General features: G+C 34.9%; 1 protein-coding gene across 2 annotated transcripts in view; it reads left to right on the top strand.

Moving 5' to 3' along the window:
• Positions 1-19,157, top strand: part of LOC105467210 (ADAM metallopeptidase with thrombospondin type 1 motif 19) — a 282,043-nt gene that overhangs the window by 181,740 nt on the left and 81,146 nt on the right. For both annotated transcript variants that reach the window (XM_011716699.3, XM_024788331.2), the window contains exons 12-15: positions 3,716-3,846; positions 4,736-4,908; positions 10,246-10,373; positions 14,547-14,667. In XM_011716699.3, the coding sequence (XP_011715001.3) occupies positions 3,716-3,846; positions 4,736-4,908; positions 10,246-10,373; positions 14,547-14,667 (553 nt within the window). The remainder of the gene's footprint in view (positions 1-3,715; positions 3,847-4,735; positions 4,909-10,245; positions 10,374-14,546; positions 14,668-19,157) is intronic.

The following is a 19,157-nucleotide window of genomic DNA, read 5'->3' as shown; positions in this document are numbered from 1 at the left end:
TTACAGACTGTTCCAAATATTTCCTATAAGCTTAAACAAAACATCAGAATTTGGGTCTGTTTTATTTTTTAAATATATACACAAAAGTACAAGAACCTGTGTATATCAAGCAAGCCTCCTGATATTGTGCTGAGTAATTTATTGCTTGAATCATAAAACTTTGCACCAGCAATCATTTTTATCATCCCTGAAACACAAAAGCAGTAATATTAAGAGATAACCAAACATGAGTCCTCAACCATCACATAACTTGTTCATCTTTAGTTTTTTAGCAATATAAAAATCTCTTTATTTTCATGATCTGGCACCTTCAATATTTTTCTGCTATGATTTTTTCCCTTGTGTGTATGAACATAATTTGCCTTCTTGAAATCTTCAAAATAAACTTATTTTGGCAGTTAAAACTATAATTACTAAACAAAAGTAAAATGTTTTGTTTTCCTATAATTGTGTTAATGATACTCTTAGAGGTTCTGTAATGCTTTGTATTTTGAAATAACTAATGAACCTCTCAGTTTTCCAGGCCTTGTGGGCTTCTTCAAATACTCATCTCTTCCAGCTCTTGTAGAAGCCATCGTGAAAATAGCTTCCAACACTCTGCCATTGTGTGCAGGAGTGCTAAAATATTTGAATGCTTGCAACCTCGCACTAAACATTGTTAGTTCAGTACATTGCTATCCAAGAGACAAAGCTTGGGATTTTGCAATTGATAACACTCTAGTGATATTAATCAAATTGTATAAATCTAGTTAATCTAAGAGTGTATATTACATCTGAGAAGGTGCTTACAGAATTCTATACTTCTGAATGAGTTTTAACAAAGAGGCTTATATACTCTTTATGGACAGCATATTGCAAATTGAAAACAACTTCTTTTCTTCTCTTTTTATATTTTTAATATAATTTTCATATTTTGCAACTTACAATACAAATATCAATATGTGGGCATTTACATTTCACAGAGATTAGTGGGCAAAATGATTTATTAAAAAATAATAAATGTATGTATTTTACTTTCAGTACTTGCTAGGAATGAAAAGAGGGGAAAGAGACATTAAACACCAATTTATTAGAACTTTAGACTGTTTGGAAGGATTCTATGTAATATATTTTAGTTATTTATTTTCCCTCATTGAGATTCTTGAAATTGCCATCATAATTTATTATTGGAAACAATAAAGACTGTAATATCCTAACATATCACAATGTGCATATGTACACAGCTTTTTGCCTTCCTTCCTCCGCTTCTCTTTTCCACAATATATGTACAAGATTTGATCAGAGGCTGATCAGACTCCTTTGACATCTTCACAGACCCCTTTCAAATGTGTGTTTTCATGAACTTCCTAGACATGTCCACATAAAAATTTGGGAGTATAGAACTATAATTAGTCTGTTAGGTCATGCACTGTCCTCAGGTGGTCTATATTACATAATTCCTTAGTACTTTTATAAATCAGACTGAATTAATAGATAAGACAATTTTTTAGCGTTTTCAACAATACATAACTTATTTTTTGAGGCTAAAAAATGCAAATGTTGTATGAAACAAATCATGCTGCTCTCCGTAATAACCCTAATGATATTTATGGAAAGCATCATTAGGATTATTTTACATATCTTATATAACATACTGTATAATAAACAGAACATTTAACACTTTCCTCATTGTTGAAGCACAGAACCATATAGAAGACACAAAAGCAGATACCCTCTAGTTTCATCCAGACATCTGGTTATCTGCAAGGTGACAAACTTTAAATATTGTGCTATACTTTCTTCAAATTTCACTGATCTGTGTATGCAAACTGCTTTGCATATCGGTGTCCATTTCTCTTCATCTGCCAGATGTGTTACAGTTTAAATGATGTACAAATCTAGGTCCCAGTCCTTTCCAGAATATTTTAGTCTGCTGTGAACTCTAGCCCAGTCTTTCAATGCCAGCTTGCTGCTAAATGGCCAACGAGGTATGATATGCACCCTGGGAAACATAAACACCCTTAAAGTAGGCTAAAACAATGTGACCAATTGAAGTTTGACGACTTTCACATTGGATTTTTTTTTTCCATGAATGGCATAACATTTTTAAGTCCTTAAAACAAGTAAGTAATGTAGAAGTTTTCACATGGTTTGTTTCTCCTTTTCCAATTTTTAAACTGCATCTTTGTACAAAACCCAAATTTATTTAATGAGAGCCTTAGCATATTGATATTCTCTGAGTTGTTGATGTTTATTTTGTTTTTCAAGTTTAGATTAAAATCTTTTTGAATCTAAAAGAGGTTGAATTTAAATGTTGACATTGTTAGAGAAAATCTATGGGAACTAATCATTGTATTGCCTATAAAAGTAAGGCATTAATGGAGCCCACACAAAACTATATAGTGTAGTCTTCTTAATTCTCTTTTCTAAAAATAGCAATAAAAATATTTTCACAGTAAATTATAAAAACAGATGAATAAATATCAGAATGAACAGAATTTTGCTTAGAATTCTGAAAGTATTAACATAATGATACTTATAACTCTATTATTGTTATAGTTAGCCCTTATTAAATCCTTAGTAAGGGCTATACATTGTGTTTAATGCTTCATTCAACTCCTAAATAAACTGATAGGTAAATATGATTATCATTCACATTTTAGAAATAAGCAAGCTGAAAATCAGAGCATTTCTGTAATTTCCTCAAAATCCTTTGTAAATTGTGTTGCCATTAAGTGTAGAAGTTCCTTTAGGGCTAGGAGGATCAACTTACTCAACCGCATCATTATACAATCACTAATCTAAATGCTTGTAATCATACTTATTATTCTCAATATGATTTTGTTACTTTTACCATGTTTGCTATGACCATCATCTATTTGATTTTCAGGAATGAGGAGAAATTTTAATAACCTGTTCCCCAAATTCTAGCAACCATTCCTGGGTGACCATCAGCAATCTCTCTCACTGCTTTTGTTTTCAGTGAATGAAAAAATAAAATAAAAATAAAAAAGAGAATGACTACACTCCTTTCTTTTATTCCAGTTATCTTTGCCAGTTAATAGATACCAAGTAAAGTACAGAATAATTGGCATGAAATGACAGAATTTCAGCATCTAATTGCCCACGTCTTTCAAACCAACTTGCTATAATGTTAATGATTGAAGTTGATGGTAATTCTTTCAGGGAAAAATAAAAAATAAAAAAATTTAAAAAAGCATAAAGGAAAGTGCTAAAATCAAACAGTATTTTTAAAAAATTGCAAAGTTAAAAAAGTACCGAGTCACTGACATTTCGTATGAAAATTACTAAATTCGCTAAAAATGTCTGCTTTGACGTAGGACATTTATTTCTTGTTTCCATTCTTATTACTCTGATTTTTTTGTCCCTTTAAATTATTATCTGTTTCTTAAATGTGTTGAATTTTCTTTCCTGGTTGTGCAACCTTGGATTCCCTACCCACTACCCTATCTCCATCACAGGAACTGAATTCTTAGTACTATAATAACAAATATTTGTGCACTGCTTTCCCGACGAGACTGTATCTGTGAGAATTGGGCAATTATATTACTATGACAAAAAAACAAGTGCCAACTTACTTTTGGTCTTTCCTAATTCCCCATGTTTGTGGCTCTAGTAGACCTGATTTAATTGCAATTCCAGTGACATTTTAGGCCAGAGAATGATTTTCAGTTGTGCCCTGATTTGTTCACCTAAGACATAACTTTTGGAATAGTGGTGTAAGGCTGGAGAATGTACCAGCAGGACCTCAGCACCTGAACATCTGGCCGGAGAGTGGAGCCTGTGGAGTCCTTGTAGCCGAACCTGCAGTGCTGGGATCAGCAGTCGAGAGCGCAAATGTCCTGGGTAAACTCAAAGTTCCTGGTTGGGGGAGGGCATTTCTTCAAGTTTGGAATGCAAAGGTTTTACTGACAAAGCATGTTGGAAAGCAAAAGAAGCCCCTCAAACTCTACTCATGTTGGAAAACAGAAAAGTCCTTCAAATTATTTATTTTAAATAAAAACTGCCTTTAAGAAGAAAATAAAGACCAACCCTTCTAAGAATAAATAATGAAAGCTACAAAAGGTTATTTCTTGAGTAAATCTATAAAATATTTCAATAAACAGGGAGATGTGTATTAGAAAAATTATGTGAACATTTACAGGAACTGGGAGAAGAGCAGAAGGATGATAAGAAAGAGAATGAGAACAAAATTAATGACAGCAAGAGCTAAGACTAATGAAAAACAGAAACATGCTAAGCACAGGTACAGACAGGAATTATTATGGGATCAGGTTGTTAAACCCCATTATTCCTAGAGGAATTCTAGGAAAGTGTGAGAAAGTCATTCCAGCTTGTGAGCTTTAAACTATTGGTGTAGAGGTCACATGCAGTTTTAAATAATTTATATGAACTTATTTAAAAACATCTCCTTAATAATTCTAAGAACCAGATTTCTTAATGGGCATTTGAAGGCTATATTCCCCTCAGTCTCTGCCCTTTACTCCAATTTATCATTTTCATGGCAAGTGGGCTTTTATTCCTCATGTATTGTGGAAGGTATATTGATCAAGGGTTAGAAAATGTATATAGTCAAAGAAATAAATATATCTTGCTACTACTAACATTTAATGTGTCCAAGTTTTCAAAAGTAAATATAAAGGGTTATATATTATTAATATAGTGGCTTTTAATTTAAAAACTGGGTAGTTAACATAAAAAATGTAAAACTGATTATTTGTACTTTCTTTTCTAGGCTAGGTTCTGAAGCAAGGGATTGTAATGGTCCCAGAAAACAATACAGAATATGTGAGAATCCACCTTGTCCTGCAGGTTTGCCTGGATTCAGAGACTGGCAATGTCAGGCGTATAGTGTTAGAACTTCCTCCCCAAAGCATGTACTTCAGTGGCAAGCTGTCCTGGATGAAGGTATGACCAACCAGATCACCACCATCTTTGTTAACTAGATTTCTAGGTTTGCCAAGTGTTTTTACAATAGTCAGATTATTGTACATATTATCTTCAAAATATTTCTAAACTTTATTTTTTTCTACCTGTACTGACATATAATAACCACAAGCACTGACAAAAATATATTTTAAAAATATGAGGCGCTGTTACCCCATACCTATTAGAACAATGAAAATAAAAAGCAGTGACAGCAGTAACGCTGGTGAGGATGAGGAGAAACTGGATTTCTTAGGCATTGCTTGGTGGGATTGTAAAATCGTGCAGCCACTTTGGAAAATATAGTTTGACAGTTTTGTGAATAACTAAATGTACACTAACAATATAGAAATCATACTTCTGAGTGATGGAATACTCCTCAGCACTAAAGAGGAGCAAACGATTAATACATGCAACATCCTGATAGATCTCAGAGCATTATGCTGAGTGAAAAATGCCAACCTCAATAGGTCCCATGCTATGTGATTTCATGTGATAATATTTTTGAGTTGATAAAATTACAGAGATGGAAAACAAATTTGTACAAATTAGTGGTTGCCAGGGATTAGGCATGGTGGTGCGGAGAGGGATGGGTATTACTATAAAGAGGTAGCATGAGGAAGATCTTTGTGCTGATGAATAGTTTCAGACCTTGATTGCGGCAGTGCTTGAACAAATCTACAAATGTCATAAAATGGCGTAGAACTATACACACACAGGTACCAATGCCAGTTTCCTGGGTTTGCTGTGGTTCTATAGTTACTAAGGTATAACCATGGAGGGGAAACTGAGTGAAAGGTATGTGGGAACTCTCTGTACTATGTCTGCAAGTTACTCTAAATATTTATTTCAAAATAAGAATTTTAAGAAAACTGTATGCCGCCTTATTAGTTAAGAATGATATGCCAAGCTAGTTGACTCACATCTATAATCTCACCATTTTGGGAGGCCAAGGCAAGCAGATTGCTTGAGGTCAAGAGTTTGTAACTGGCCTGGGCAATATGCCAAAACCCTGTCTCTACCAAAAATACAGAAAAAGAAAATTGGCTGGGTGTTGTGGCATGTATCTATAGTCCCAGCTACTCAGGAAGCTGAGGCAAACCTCGAGGCAGAGGTAACAGTGAGCCAAAATGGTGCCACTTTACTCTAGCCTGGGTAAAGTTGTACCTGTATCAAAAAAAAAATGATAATACTTGCCCGTGGTGAGTGGGCTGTGGGTGTGGGCTGAGTTGCAGTTACCAAAAGTGGTGACAGATTATCTGATTTCATTGTTTATGATGCCACTAGTCTCTCTTTTCTCCCCTTAGTCAATTTGAACTTTGCTTTCCATCATTCCAATTAGATTCTTCTCAATAACCTAAACTCCATTGGCTGTCCATTTCAGTGCCCCCATCTGATGAAACCCTTTTCTCAGAATAGCACCTACATATAAGCAGTAATGGAAACAGCCAAACAATGGGGCAGATTATTCCTCTACTAGTGGTGGTGGGAGGAAATATAGCAGCCATCAGATTGATTACCTCCTTATTTTCTGCTATCAAAACACGTTAGCCTAACTTAGGATACTTCATCTGCTTTCTGCTATATGGCAGAATTTTAATTCCTTCTTTCCAAGGCCAGTCCCTCCAGTTGTGGCCTTGATACCATCACCATCTTCCCTTTTCAGCTATCTTATTGATTACCCCTACTTTCTCTCATCTAGTTAATCTTCTCTGTTTTGGATCATTCACATTTAATTTTTTAACATATTTAAGACTCTCCCACTAAAACATAAAAACTTCCCCTCAAGATCATAGCCATTTTGCGCTGGTGCACCTACACGTTTCTCTCCTCACAGACACCTTTCTCAAAAGACCTGCCTGTATCCCAGCCCTGTTTTCTTCCCTTCAATCTGGATTCCACCAACACAAGTCTTTCTAATGTCATCCAGGAGTCTCATGGAAATGAAACCTAATAAATAGTTTCCCATCCTCTTCTTAGTTGACTCTTAAATACATTAAGGTGGCTGCCCATCCCCGTGATTCTTGGAACACTCGTGTGCCTTGCTTGGTTTCTGTGTTGTAACACTGACCTGGCTTTCCTGCTACATCTCTGGCGTGTTCTCCTTCTGCCTACTTCAAACACTATTCTGTTTTCACTCTGCATTTTCTTTTTAGGTGATCTTATCTGTTCCCATTACTTCAAATATGTAAATAATACATGAGTTTACATCTTCAACTAGATTTTCCATTTGAGCTCCAAACTTGTACGTACAACTCCCCTCGTTGATATATCTAATTGGATATTTGCAAGTTTAAGACCAAACTCACGATCATAACCCTTCCTATTCATGTCCATTTGATCCTCTAGTGTGTCCCATCTCGTTGAAGGTAACACTTGCTTTTCAGTTGCACAAACTTGATTACCTGGTTTATAAGGATATTTCTATGGCCTGCCCCCTTTAATTTCTCCTGCCTCATCTCCATCATTCTCTTTTGTAGACTCCTATATGGCCAGGCTGACTTCCATTCCACCCCTTAGATACATCTGCTCTTTTATTTTTGGGCCTTTATACTAGCTGGGTTTTGGCAAAATAAGCTTTCCTTCTCAAGCTTTGACATTGGTGTTTATTTATTTACCTTGAATACGTCTGCTGATTTTTGGGACTCAGTGTATGTCAATTCCTCTAGGAAGAAAGAATCCCTCTGATCCTCCAAATTATGTGTGCCTTCCAAGTACCACACATACAACCTGTAATAGCACATTTTATTGTGTCTGCATTCCCCCTAATGTCTGTCCCTAGTGTATCATCTATTGTATATTAAGTGTCCAATGAATATTTGTTAAATAAATTTGAATACATAGCCAGTAACTTTTTATTGTAACAATATAATCAATATGACTGTTCACATCATGAAAATTTTCTGATTATTTGAGTCTTAATCCTGTTTCTACTTCCAACTGGCTGTGACAGTTAATAATGTCAAGTTTATTTGAAACCCATTTAATTATGGGTGAAATAAGATACAGAAAATAGGTGTTCTCCAAATTAAAAGAAAATCAGAGTTGGATGTGCATCAATTTAAAACACTAAAGCTGTTAGAAATCACAATTAAAGGGACTCCTGACTCTTATAAAGTGATTTATATCATCAAATAATCCATAATAGCTATTTGTATAATCAGCAGGATACCATTTGTGATAATTTTGCAACACGTATCAATCAAACTCATCAGTCTGTATTTCAGATAAAATATACAACAGTCACTAGCCTACATGTATTACAGCACTATGGAAGAAATGGAAATATACAATTCTTTAAAAAACATCGTCTTAATAACATGTGACACCTTAAAATACAAGCGGCTATATCTGTTATATAATACACGGATCCCTGCCTAGGAGAATTAAATGTGGGGTAGCAAGGCAGCAGTGAACATTTATTTTTAGAGAAAAGACATGCGTGGCTTCAACATTCAGGTATTTCACATACTTTGTACGTGCCAAAATTTGGCTGAAATCCATGTCTAATGCATATCTTGGAAACAGTTGGTCTCTTAAATCAAGACAGAGCCTGCCTGCCAAGTATGGCATGTTACATGGATCACTACAATGTCACAGCCTTGAGGGCATACTCCAAAAATGAAGAGTGGTATCAAATGTTTATGTCATCTGTACAGCTGAAGTCAGCAGAGTGTATTTGTAATATGTTATAAAAGGAGAAATACAAAGATTTTTATCTGAATTTTTGCTTGAAATATTAATGGAATTTTCTAGGAGACTAACTCCTTTCAATATTATTTATTCATATATCTGGTTTGCTCTTCTCTTCAATGAAAACTACAGAAAGAGCATTATATATACCACTTTTAAAGTGTTGCAATTATAGCAGCTGTTTTTAAGTTCAAAGATATGACATAGTAAGCAGTCATTGAATAAACATAACCTACTTTGAGGTGTGAGAGCACACTGAAATGCTTTATTGCAGCTTATAATGGCATCTTAAAGGAAAATTTCAAAACCATGCACATTAAAGGCCATGTTCCAACTCCCCAAAATTGTTGAGAACAGTATTCAGAAGCCACATGTGAAAACTGTTTGAAATGTTCACTTCTGAAGGCTCATTTAACTGTCTGTCTTCTCTTTGCAAAGTGATACCCTGTTCCTTGCCTCTGGCTGTTATTTGGTATTTATAGAATCCCATCAGCATACGTGGAACTTTACTGAAGACATAAGGGAAGATCAGTGTCAGAGACCGTAAACTTTTTTCCATTCTATTTATATAAGCTTAATAAACAGTAAAGGACCTGACTGGTGTCAAGCCAATAGAGTAGTAATGTAGCATGGAAATTGCTCTGAGGTTTCAGATTTGGATAATAGTATTAGTGGTGTTACCAAATACTACAGCTCTTCTGTAGGAGGCTTAGAAATGGACACAACACTTTAAAAATATCGTGCCACATTCTGAGCCTAAAAGGCAAGTGTTTTAACCCCAAACATCCTATCTCATTGCTGAATGAGGCACTATGAAGACTGGCAGCTGTTTGGGAATTATGTGCCTGGGTTTATGGTTCTCAACCTAGATATTGTATACAACGACATGGTTTCTGCATAAGTGGTGAAGGGGACAGAGTTCTCCCAAGCGCATCAGCAGTTGCACATAACTATGGATGCTCTCATGGGATGGTATTGCATTTCAGAACAATATTTCTGTTGCAGTGTAGTAACAATCCTAGTAACAGAAATGTTTTTTACAAATGCAATTGTTACTACAATCCCAGTAATAGAAAATTTCATGAGAATTTTCATCTTAGAGGCTCCTGTTTCTCCCTTTAGACATTTTTTCAATTAGCAAATGTCAACTTTGTAGAAATAAAAATTAGCGCATTGAAATTTAGAAGTAAGACATCAAGAAATAATTCAAGCATGAAGTAAATCTTAACCACGACTTAAAGATAGGTAGAATCCTGGTGCCTACTAAAGTTGAAGAGGATATCATTTCAAAAAAATATGATCATAAAATTGGGGTGTGCCAATTATTATTCAGGGAGGAGGTCTGGATTGTGTGTGCTAGATATGTTGAGCCATAAAATAACAAATGATACATTTTAAGGTAATTTGAAGCCAGATTTCTTAGAGGATTAATATTCATTGAACATCTCCAGGCACCTAATGTATTACACATAGAAATCTTCTAATGTTATCTACTCCAATATTACATTACTTAATTAGCATTGAATTATATTTTTTACTCAATAACCATTCTGACAAATGAAGCTTAAGATAAAAATATGTATGCAGTAACTTTTTCTCATTTCTTTTTATCCATTCTGTATGTAGAAAAGCCATGTGCCTTGTTTTGCTCTCCCGTTGGAAAAGAACAGCCTATTCTTCTATCAGAAAAAGTGATGGATGGAACTTCTTGTGGGTATCAGGGATTAGATATCTGTGCAAATGGCAGGTGCCAGGTAAGACATTCCAAAAAGAAGAATTTATATGTTGAAGGAAAATTGTGGGACCATTGAGCAACTTCACAGTATGGTTGAAAGCTTTGGACTAAGATTCAAAAGATACTGCTATAGTCCTGCCTTGACTATGACCTTGAGCAAGTCTGATTTACTTTGAAACCTCATTTTTTCATGTGTGTAATGATGCGTTTGACTTGGTACTCCATAAAATCTATTACTAACTGAAAGAATCTGAGATTTTGATTGTGTAATATACATATTTCAGGTTTAAACTTGGAGCACTTTGGACATTTTATATCAAAATATTTCAGACCAAAAATTCAGGCACTCTAGTTCTCCATGCCTTGTGTCTAAGACTGAGCCATGAGGCAAAAATCAATAAAATTGACCTTATAACTCATATTCAAGTATCCTCAATATACTTGAATCAGATGATTTTTAAATGCATATTCAACTTTCTTATAATAAACATTTTATTTGCTTTTCTCTTTCTTTTAAAAAATTTCCATTCACATGCATGTGTGTGTTTTTCATCTATGTTTAGAAAAAATAGAATTCCTGTTAAAGTGATTATGAAGAGCATAGTGGAGAGATCAAAGTGTAGAAGTGAGCAGTTGCTAGTCATGGTTCTCCCACTGTCTCAAGTTAACATTCCCTGGAAGATCAATATGTGCAAAGTTTAATGCCAAGTGTTTTCATGATCATCATCTATGTGGAGATAAGGAAGAGGCAGGTTTGGGCACATGGTGAAATCAGGCTCTGGTGCAGTCACAAGACCTTAGCTGACCCCGTGGGAAGCACTTAAACTGGCATGGGGCTTGAGGGTTGTTACCATTTTGGGTGAGAAAATCAGGCCATTTACTCTCAGCATCTACTATTGTTTGGATACAAGCTGCCCCAGGAAGTGGCTACGACCTTGGGGAAAGCAGGTTTCCTTCGTCTAGATAGTTTCTGATAAACCTTCCAGAAGCAGGAGAAAAATAAATCCTTTAGCAATGAAAGAGGTTGCTGAGTGGAGTGGCACTGAGTCCATGACAGCCTTTAGGAAACTGTTACTGGGCAAATCACTTAAAATATATTTGCATGCATTAATTAATCTGTAAAATAAAGTTGGTAGACCATTGGTCATTGACTTTGTGCTATATACACTCCTTTGAGAATTTGATGAACTTCTTTTTCCTCAGAAAAATGTACAACTGACCACACACATACACATATACATATACATGCACACAAATGCCAAAAATTGAAAACAATTTCAAGCAATGAATGGATCAATCCATGGTCCAATAGAAGCATATGCACTTCTGGGTAAGAAGCTGGGAACAACACAAAACTTAAATGCTTTCCCAGCTCTGAGATTCTGTATTTTGCCAGTAGGCTATAAGGTTTAAAGCATAGAATCATGTAAAACCATTGGCATAAGAAGCAGTCTTTTGACTATATATTAATTTCTTTTATTCTTTAACAGAATATGGCAATTACCAAAATGTAGTTTTTCATTAAAAAATATCTATATTTTATTTGATTTATATAATTTAAAGATGTTTTACCTATACATATTTTGTTTTCAGATATGCTCTACTATTGAAGCCTTCATCTCATCATTATATGTAAATCTATTAGATTATTGTATGTCTTAAATGAATTTATTTTTTAAATTGTGTATGTCAAATATAATAGCCTAAATTGCTATGCTTTTTACTTAACAGTATTGTATAAGCCAAATCTTTTACAAAGTCCCTGGGTAAAAATTAAAATTACAGCAAAAACAACAAAGATTTTGCACAAATACTATGTGGACCTGATGATTATAATTAAATTAGAATTGTTTGAAATGGATTGTGACTTATAATGGCATTAAAACACTTCAAGATTCTGGCTTTTTAATTAAAATGCTTCATTTAGTCTTTCAATAAAATTGAAAACATGCCTCTTTAGTTTTTCTGACAACCCTTAGCAATTGGGGGTTTGAGTAGAGTGTTTTATCACTGAATATATAGCACCAAAGCTGAATACAGCATTACAGACATAGTGAATGAAAGGCAATCGAAGGCAGACAACTTTCTCTGGTGACCCATTTTGGTTCTGTGACATTTCTCTTACTGAAAACGATAAGGAAGGCTGGAGCCTGTATGATCATGTTATTTGCGTATCTCCCACACACCAGTGGTACCTCAGGTACTTGCTACCAGTGATGTGGCACTGCCTCTTCAAAGTAGTTCATCTTCAACTTTTGGATTTATGTGAGCATATTTTGATATGTGTGGATACTTAAAGCTACCAATTATAAGATACAAAATATTTATCTTTTTTTTAAAAAAATATATGATTATTGACCTGTAGTATATATGTCTATTCCTTACTTTTACTTTGGATTTACAGACCTTGTAATATCCTAGTTAAAAGATTGGGAAAAACTAAGAAACTGCTAAGTACCAACTTATTTCGTAGTTGAACTATTATTTACTGTATTCTCACCATTTGCCAAGAGGCAATCTGGGTACCATGGATAGAGCAATAAAGATACTTTTATCATTTCAAAAACACTCCAGCTCTCCTCAACTTTTTCCCCATTTGAACATGGAGAGACTTTTCTTCTCAACCCAGGACTCCCAGTTCAGGCTCCTGCTTAATGTTCTCTTCACATACTTGGTTGTGTTCTGAGCATTTCCTGTGGCTACTTCTTTCATCTAGACATTCTCTTTATTTCTCCCTGAATAAGCTTTGACTTGCTGATCAGAGTTCTGTGCTAACATTTTGTACCTCTTGACACTGATAGGACCCCCTTGACAAAAAGAAGGAATGCTGTATTGTGCAGTTTTAATGTGACTTTTGCTCCCAGCATATCCATCCTGCAGCTGCATTTAATAATCTGCTAGCTTCCCCCACCCCAACACCAGCAGCACCAGTCACAAAGATTCTGTTTTTCTTTCTGTTGCATTTAATATTTTAAAATTTCCTGTAAAATAATTTGAACCTATTATAAATGGATGTATCATCAGTCTCTGTTCCAAATCCATCTTGATTAGGAGGAATTGTGTAATACTACCATTTATTTCTGACAGTACTGACATACTAAATTCTGCCCTTTGAGTATGTACAACTTTGGCTCATCAATGGGAAGCAAACATTATTTACAAGAAAAGAGGCAATTGATTGGGCCTTAGAAGATTCATATTAACAGAATTCTTCTGGGAGCTTATAAAAATTAATTCCCCAACTGTTCGTGTTTTCTTAAAGCAACCATGGGTTGTGAGGAGTTCTTACTCACATTCATGTGCTAGCTGCCAAAGGAGATAGGGATAAAATAAACTACAGTTGATTTATGAACTGTAGTAAAAATAAACAGCTATGCTTAGTTTTCCAGAAAGTTAATATTTACCATTTAGCACTTACTTTACAATCACTTTAAAAGTTAAGCCATCCATATAGTGAAGTATATCTGTTCTTTGTTGAGTAGAAGGAATTAAACTAATCATGTTGCATTTAACAGAAATGTGATTTCCTTTGGGACTTATGTACATTACATTTTTCTCAATAATATTTTTTCCAAATTACTTTATGGTGTAATTTAATACTTACTATAAAAGATACTCTATGCTGGTCAGAGTGGCTCACACCTATCATCCTAATACTTTGGGAGGCCAAGGCAGGCAGATTACTTGAGCTCAGGATTTCAAGACCAGCGTGAGCAACATGTTGAAACCTTGTCTCTACAAAAAAACACAAAAATTAATCCAGCATGGTGACACATGCCTGTAGTCCCAGCTACTTGGGAGGCTGAGGTGGGAGGCTGGCTTCAGCCTGGGAGGCAGAGGTTGCAGTGAGCCGAGATGGAGCCTCTGCCCTCCAGCCTAGGTGACAGAACCAGACCCCATCTGAAAGAAAAAGAAAGATAGAAAGATAGATAGAAAGGAAGAAATAGAGAAAGAGAGAGGAAGGTATGTAGGTAGGTTAGCTGTCATCACTATCTAGGTAATTTTACAGATTATGTTATTTGACATTGGCTTGTTGTATTAGCTTGCACCAGAGAATATGACATTTTATAATATGACATTTTATAAGTTTTACAATTAAATATATCTGGTTTATAGAGACTATGTCCCAAATTAGTAGTAAAACAAAAAAGAATACCTCTACTTATGATGTGCTATCATTCTCTTGTTACAGAAAGTTGGCTGTGATGGTTTATTAGGGTCTCTTGCAAGGGAAGATCATTGTGGTGTATGCAATGGCAATGGAAAATCATGCAAGATCATTAAAGGGGATTTTAATCACACCAGAGGAGCAGGTAATTTTTCTTTATTTTTTCATAAATATTAATCCCTGCAATCTTTGGGGACACAAATTACATTGAATTTAACTTAAGAGATTATAGTTCTAATTCTATTGAAGACTTGCAGTGGGTATTAAATGATTTTTGTGATGACATACAATACATGTGATATGAGCCAAAAATCCTAACAAGCCCATTTCCCAATAATGAAAATATGAAGTCATCTGTTGTACATTTAATAAGTTAGAAGAGCAAGGGAATAATCTAATTTGCATTGGCTAATGTTATCAGGTTTCTACAGACCTTATTCTCCAATGCAAAGAATGATGTCTACTGGAAAATAATGATTTGTAACAGCCTAAAGCAACCATTGAGAATAGTAATGTTGAGATTTTCAGGTTTCCATCTTTATTTTTTTCTTAATGTTTTTGCTACATTATCAGGGAGTACATTTTTGGAAACAGAGGTCCATGACAGTGTAGCATACAACCAAGAGGAGTCAGAAGATGTGAGATAATGTTCCAAATAGATTTAACAGCAGAGTTCATCCTCTCTTGTTTTCTCATCTATAAATACTAATACTCAGGGAATGTGAGATTAAAATTATGAATGATCTACATAGTATACGTTTAAGGTAATTTACAACAAAATATGATATTGTCTTTACTGAAATATAATGATCCCAAAATGTGGTTTATGTACAGAAAATGCTTTATACTCAGGATCTTAAGCTTACTGGAAAGCAGCAAACATTTTCTGTGTTTACATTAGTCTGTTACCTGGGCATGTGTCTTGTACCCTTAATATTGGTATCTATTTTCATGATTGATATGCTTATGTCAAATATACTCTTTTCTTTTTAAAATTATACTGTACTTTTTGAGACAGCACGTCACTCTGTTGCTCAGGTTGGAGTGCAGTGGTGCATGGCTCACTGTAGCCTTAACATCCCATGCTCAAGCAATCCTCCTAACTCAGTCTCCCAAGTAGCTGGGACTAGAGGCATGCACCACCAGGCCCAGCTAATTTTTTTTTTTAATTTTGTTTTTTGTAAAGATGGGTCTCACTATGTTCCATAGATTTGTCTCAACTCCTGGGCTCAAGCAGTCCTCCTACCTTGGCATCCCAAAGTGCTGAGATTATAGACATGAGCCACTGTGCCCACTCTAAATATGCTGTTTTCATCATTAATATGCTTATATTAAATATACCAACATTTTCCTAGTTTAAATTTCTTTTTGAAAAGAACAAGAATTCTGAGCCTAATACATGAATTAATTTTAATACAAAGAACAGGCCATTTATGTTTGAGTAATCGAGAAAACAGTTCATTCTAGATAAAACAGTCCTTCAGAAAAGAAAATTAGTCACAGTCTTCTAAAGTATGAATGTAAATTGTTTGCTAGGCCTAAACAGAATAAAAGATAAGTGAGCCTGAACATCTTAAAGCCCGGAAATGAGTAGGGCCTATGGTAAATTGCAGATCAAACTCGCAGTCTTCAAAGTGGTGAAAAAGGTGATAGGTCTCAAACATCAAAAATCTGCCAGCACTCATTTAGAAAAAATAAATAAACAAATACTTAGCTGAAACAGGCTCTCAGACTTTCAACTAGGAAATGTAATTATAATAAGCTTTTTCCACCTGATTGTGATGGCAGAAGTTTTTTTTTATAGTGCAGAAATTCAAAAAAAAAATTGAAAGACTAAAAAAATTTAAAGATATTAGAGTTTTAAAGAATATTCTTTCATATTTATTTAGTATGCCTGGAAACAGTTCACAGAATACAGATGCACACTTAGCACTGATGCCTTTATTTAATTGTAACACTTCATATTTCCACTAAGCATAGAAAACAGAAATACCATTAAAAATCAGTGACTTTTTTTATTCTGACTGTAGTTATGTGAATATATATTTTCCCAGATTTTTATTTCAAATCCCCTTTTTATTCCACTTTAATTTCTACTTTTGTTCACTGTAGGTAAGTTATATTAAAATTTACCTACCATGTTTATTTGGAAAACATCAGCAGTGCCTAATATCGTACAAATATTAAAGGTTAGTAAGGCCACTTTCTTCCTTACAACTCTGTTAATTTCACATTGCTCACAGGGAAGAAACCAGAATTCTTAGCTTGGACCTTAAGGTCTACATGTGTTGTCCCTGTCTGTCTCTCCAGTCTCCTGTCACACCAAGGTCCTCTTCCTTCTCTGAGTCCTTACAGGTGCTTACACTGACCATGCCCCTACTGCCACCCACCAGCCTCTGCCACACACACCCACATCTGGCATTTCCAAATGTGTATCGATCAGCTTTCTCTTGGCTTTGATGGATGAATTCCTAGATATCACGTAGTTCTCAGTTCAAATATCATTTATTTAATGAAGTGATCCCAGAAGTGATACCTCCTATGGCTAGTGACTATTTTAGTGATGTTTACCATGTTTGTATCCATATCGTTTAGCTCTAGTCACATTTATAATTTTATGTTCACTTGTCTTTCCTATGCCATTAGGCCTTAAGCTCGATGAGAAAAAAAATATGCTATTTTTGTTTAACACCATATTTGTAATTATCAGCATAGTATGTGATCCATTAATATTTGCTAGTTTAATAATGAAATGCTAAATTTGTATAACATTCTATTTTAAAAATTCTGCAGGAGTTATTAATTCTATCACAGGCACCATCTACTTGTGACTTCAGGAATGTTGTATTTATTTCTCTTGAGACGATTTTATCCCTATAGCTATGTACTTCCTAGAATTTTTGAAAGGCCATGCAGCCCTCTTTGTCCAGTTTGGCCACGCACGTTGAATATGTTGTATGAGTAACACATGTGCAGGCACACATGGGTGTTTTCAGTCCCTGTGCTCTACTTAGAGTTTGCTAAATCATTTTTGTTGGAGCTGGAAAATAAATTCAAGAAGCGTTTTTTTTTTGTTTTTGTTTTTGTTTTTTTTTCTTAGTACTTTATCATGTCTTCCATTGTAATTTGCCTAGCTAAGTGATACATTTTTAGAGGAATGAAAGGCAAATTACGTATTGGCCAGTTGTTGAACTGCATAGTTATCAGTATATACTAAGAAGAAAATGGGCATAAAATGTTTTATTCTTTGTATAAGAAAATGAAGTACAAGGAGGACATGCTGTAAGAGCTTTTGTGTGTGTAGTTGTTTGCCACAGCAGTGGGAGAGTCCTAGTGTTAACTTTTTTTTTTTTTTATTTTAGGAAATAGTTGCAGTGAATTATAGCAGGCAGTGAATTATAGCAGGAAGTGAACAGGAGAAACAGACAGACCTGAGTTCAAAGCTTGGGTCAACTAATTACTGACAATGCAGTGTTGGAAAGTGTGTTTTTTCCTCTATCTTTATTTTCTCATCATATTAAATTAGAAGTGTAATATCCACCTTGGAGGCTATAATTATGCTTAAAATTAATAATTTATGTAAAGTAACTATAATAATGATTAGCACATACAGTTTTTCAAAATATGGCATTTGTTACTTCACTGTTACCGTGAAGATGAAGAATGATATCAACATTTTAAGATGGCTGATTAAAAATGGGATCTCTGGTTATAAAATAGGATGTTATTGTGTGTAAAGTGCACAAGAGGATCAAATTTACAATATTGACTTCACTGGCTTCATGATCCAACTTCTAAGCTTATAAGTCAGTACACTGTTAATTGTGCCAAATGGCATATTTACTGAAAGTATTTAACTCCCAGTCATTGGCTTTCCCTCTTCATATGTGTTTGATTAATATTTTTCTACCTCTCTTCTTAAATCAGTCTAACCTTTCCTTTAAGTCATCCCAACTCAATAAAAGAGAATCACTGTAAATATAGCTATAAACTTAGATATACCTATAGCTCTAATGTATAACATACCTCAGAGAGTACCATTAAACTCAAACAAGAATTTGCACATACTAGCTCTACTTTGTTATATCTACTCTTCTTTTTTAATATTCTGAAGTTCAACATCTGCTCCCAACACTTTGCTGAATTCATTTGCTTGGAGATTAACAGTTATCTCTTGACTGGAACGCTCAGAAGACTCTCTTTGGCCACCTTTCTCTTTGATGCCTCATGTTTGACATACAGCTTTTGACAGTTCACCAGCAATTCTTCTTGAGATATTCTCATCCATAGGGTCCCACTTCCCAAAACAGACCAGATGTCCTCCTTCTCCTTCTCCTTCTTCTTCTTCTTCTTCTTTCTTTTTTATTTTTATTTTTGAGACAGAGTCTCACTCTGTCACCGAGGCTGCAGTACAGTGGCACAATCTCAGCTCACTGCAACTTCTGCCTCCCAGGTTCAAGTGGTTTTTCTGCCTCAGCCTCCTGAGTTGCTGGGATTACAGGCGTGTGCCACCACATCCAGCTAATTTTTTGTATTTTTAGTAGAGACGGGGTTTCATCGTGTTAGCCAGGATGGTCTTGATCTCCTGACTTTGTGATCTGCCTGCCTCGGCCTCCCAAAGTGCTGGGATTACAG

This window comes from Macaca nemestrina, chromosome 6, assembly GCF_043159975.1.
Source record: "Macaca nemestrina isolate mMacNem1 chromosome 6, mMacNem.hap1, whole genome shotgun sequence".
Lineage (NCBI taxonomy): Eukaryota > Metazoa > Chordata > Mammalia > Primates > Cercopithecidae > Macaca > Macaca nemestrina.
Note: the sequence above shows the minus strand (reverse complement) of the source record. Positions and strands in the feature narration are given on the sequence as shown.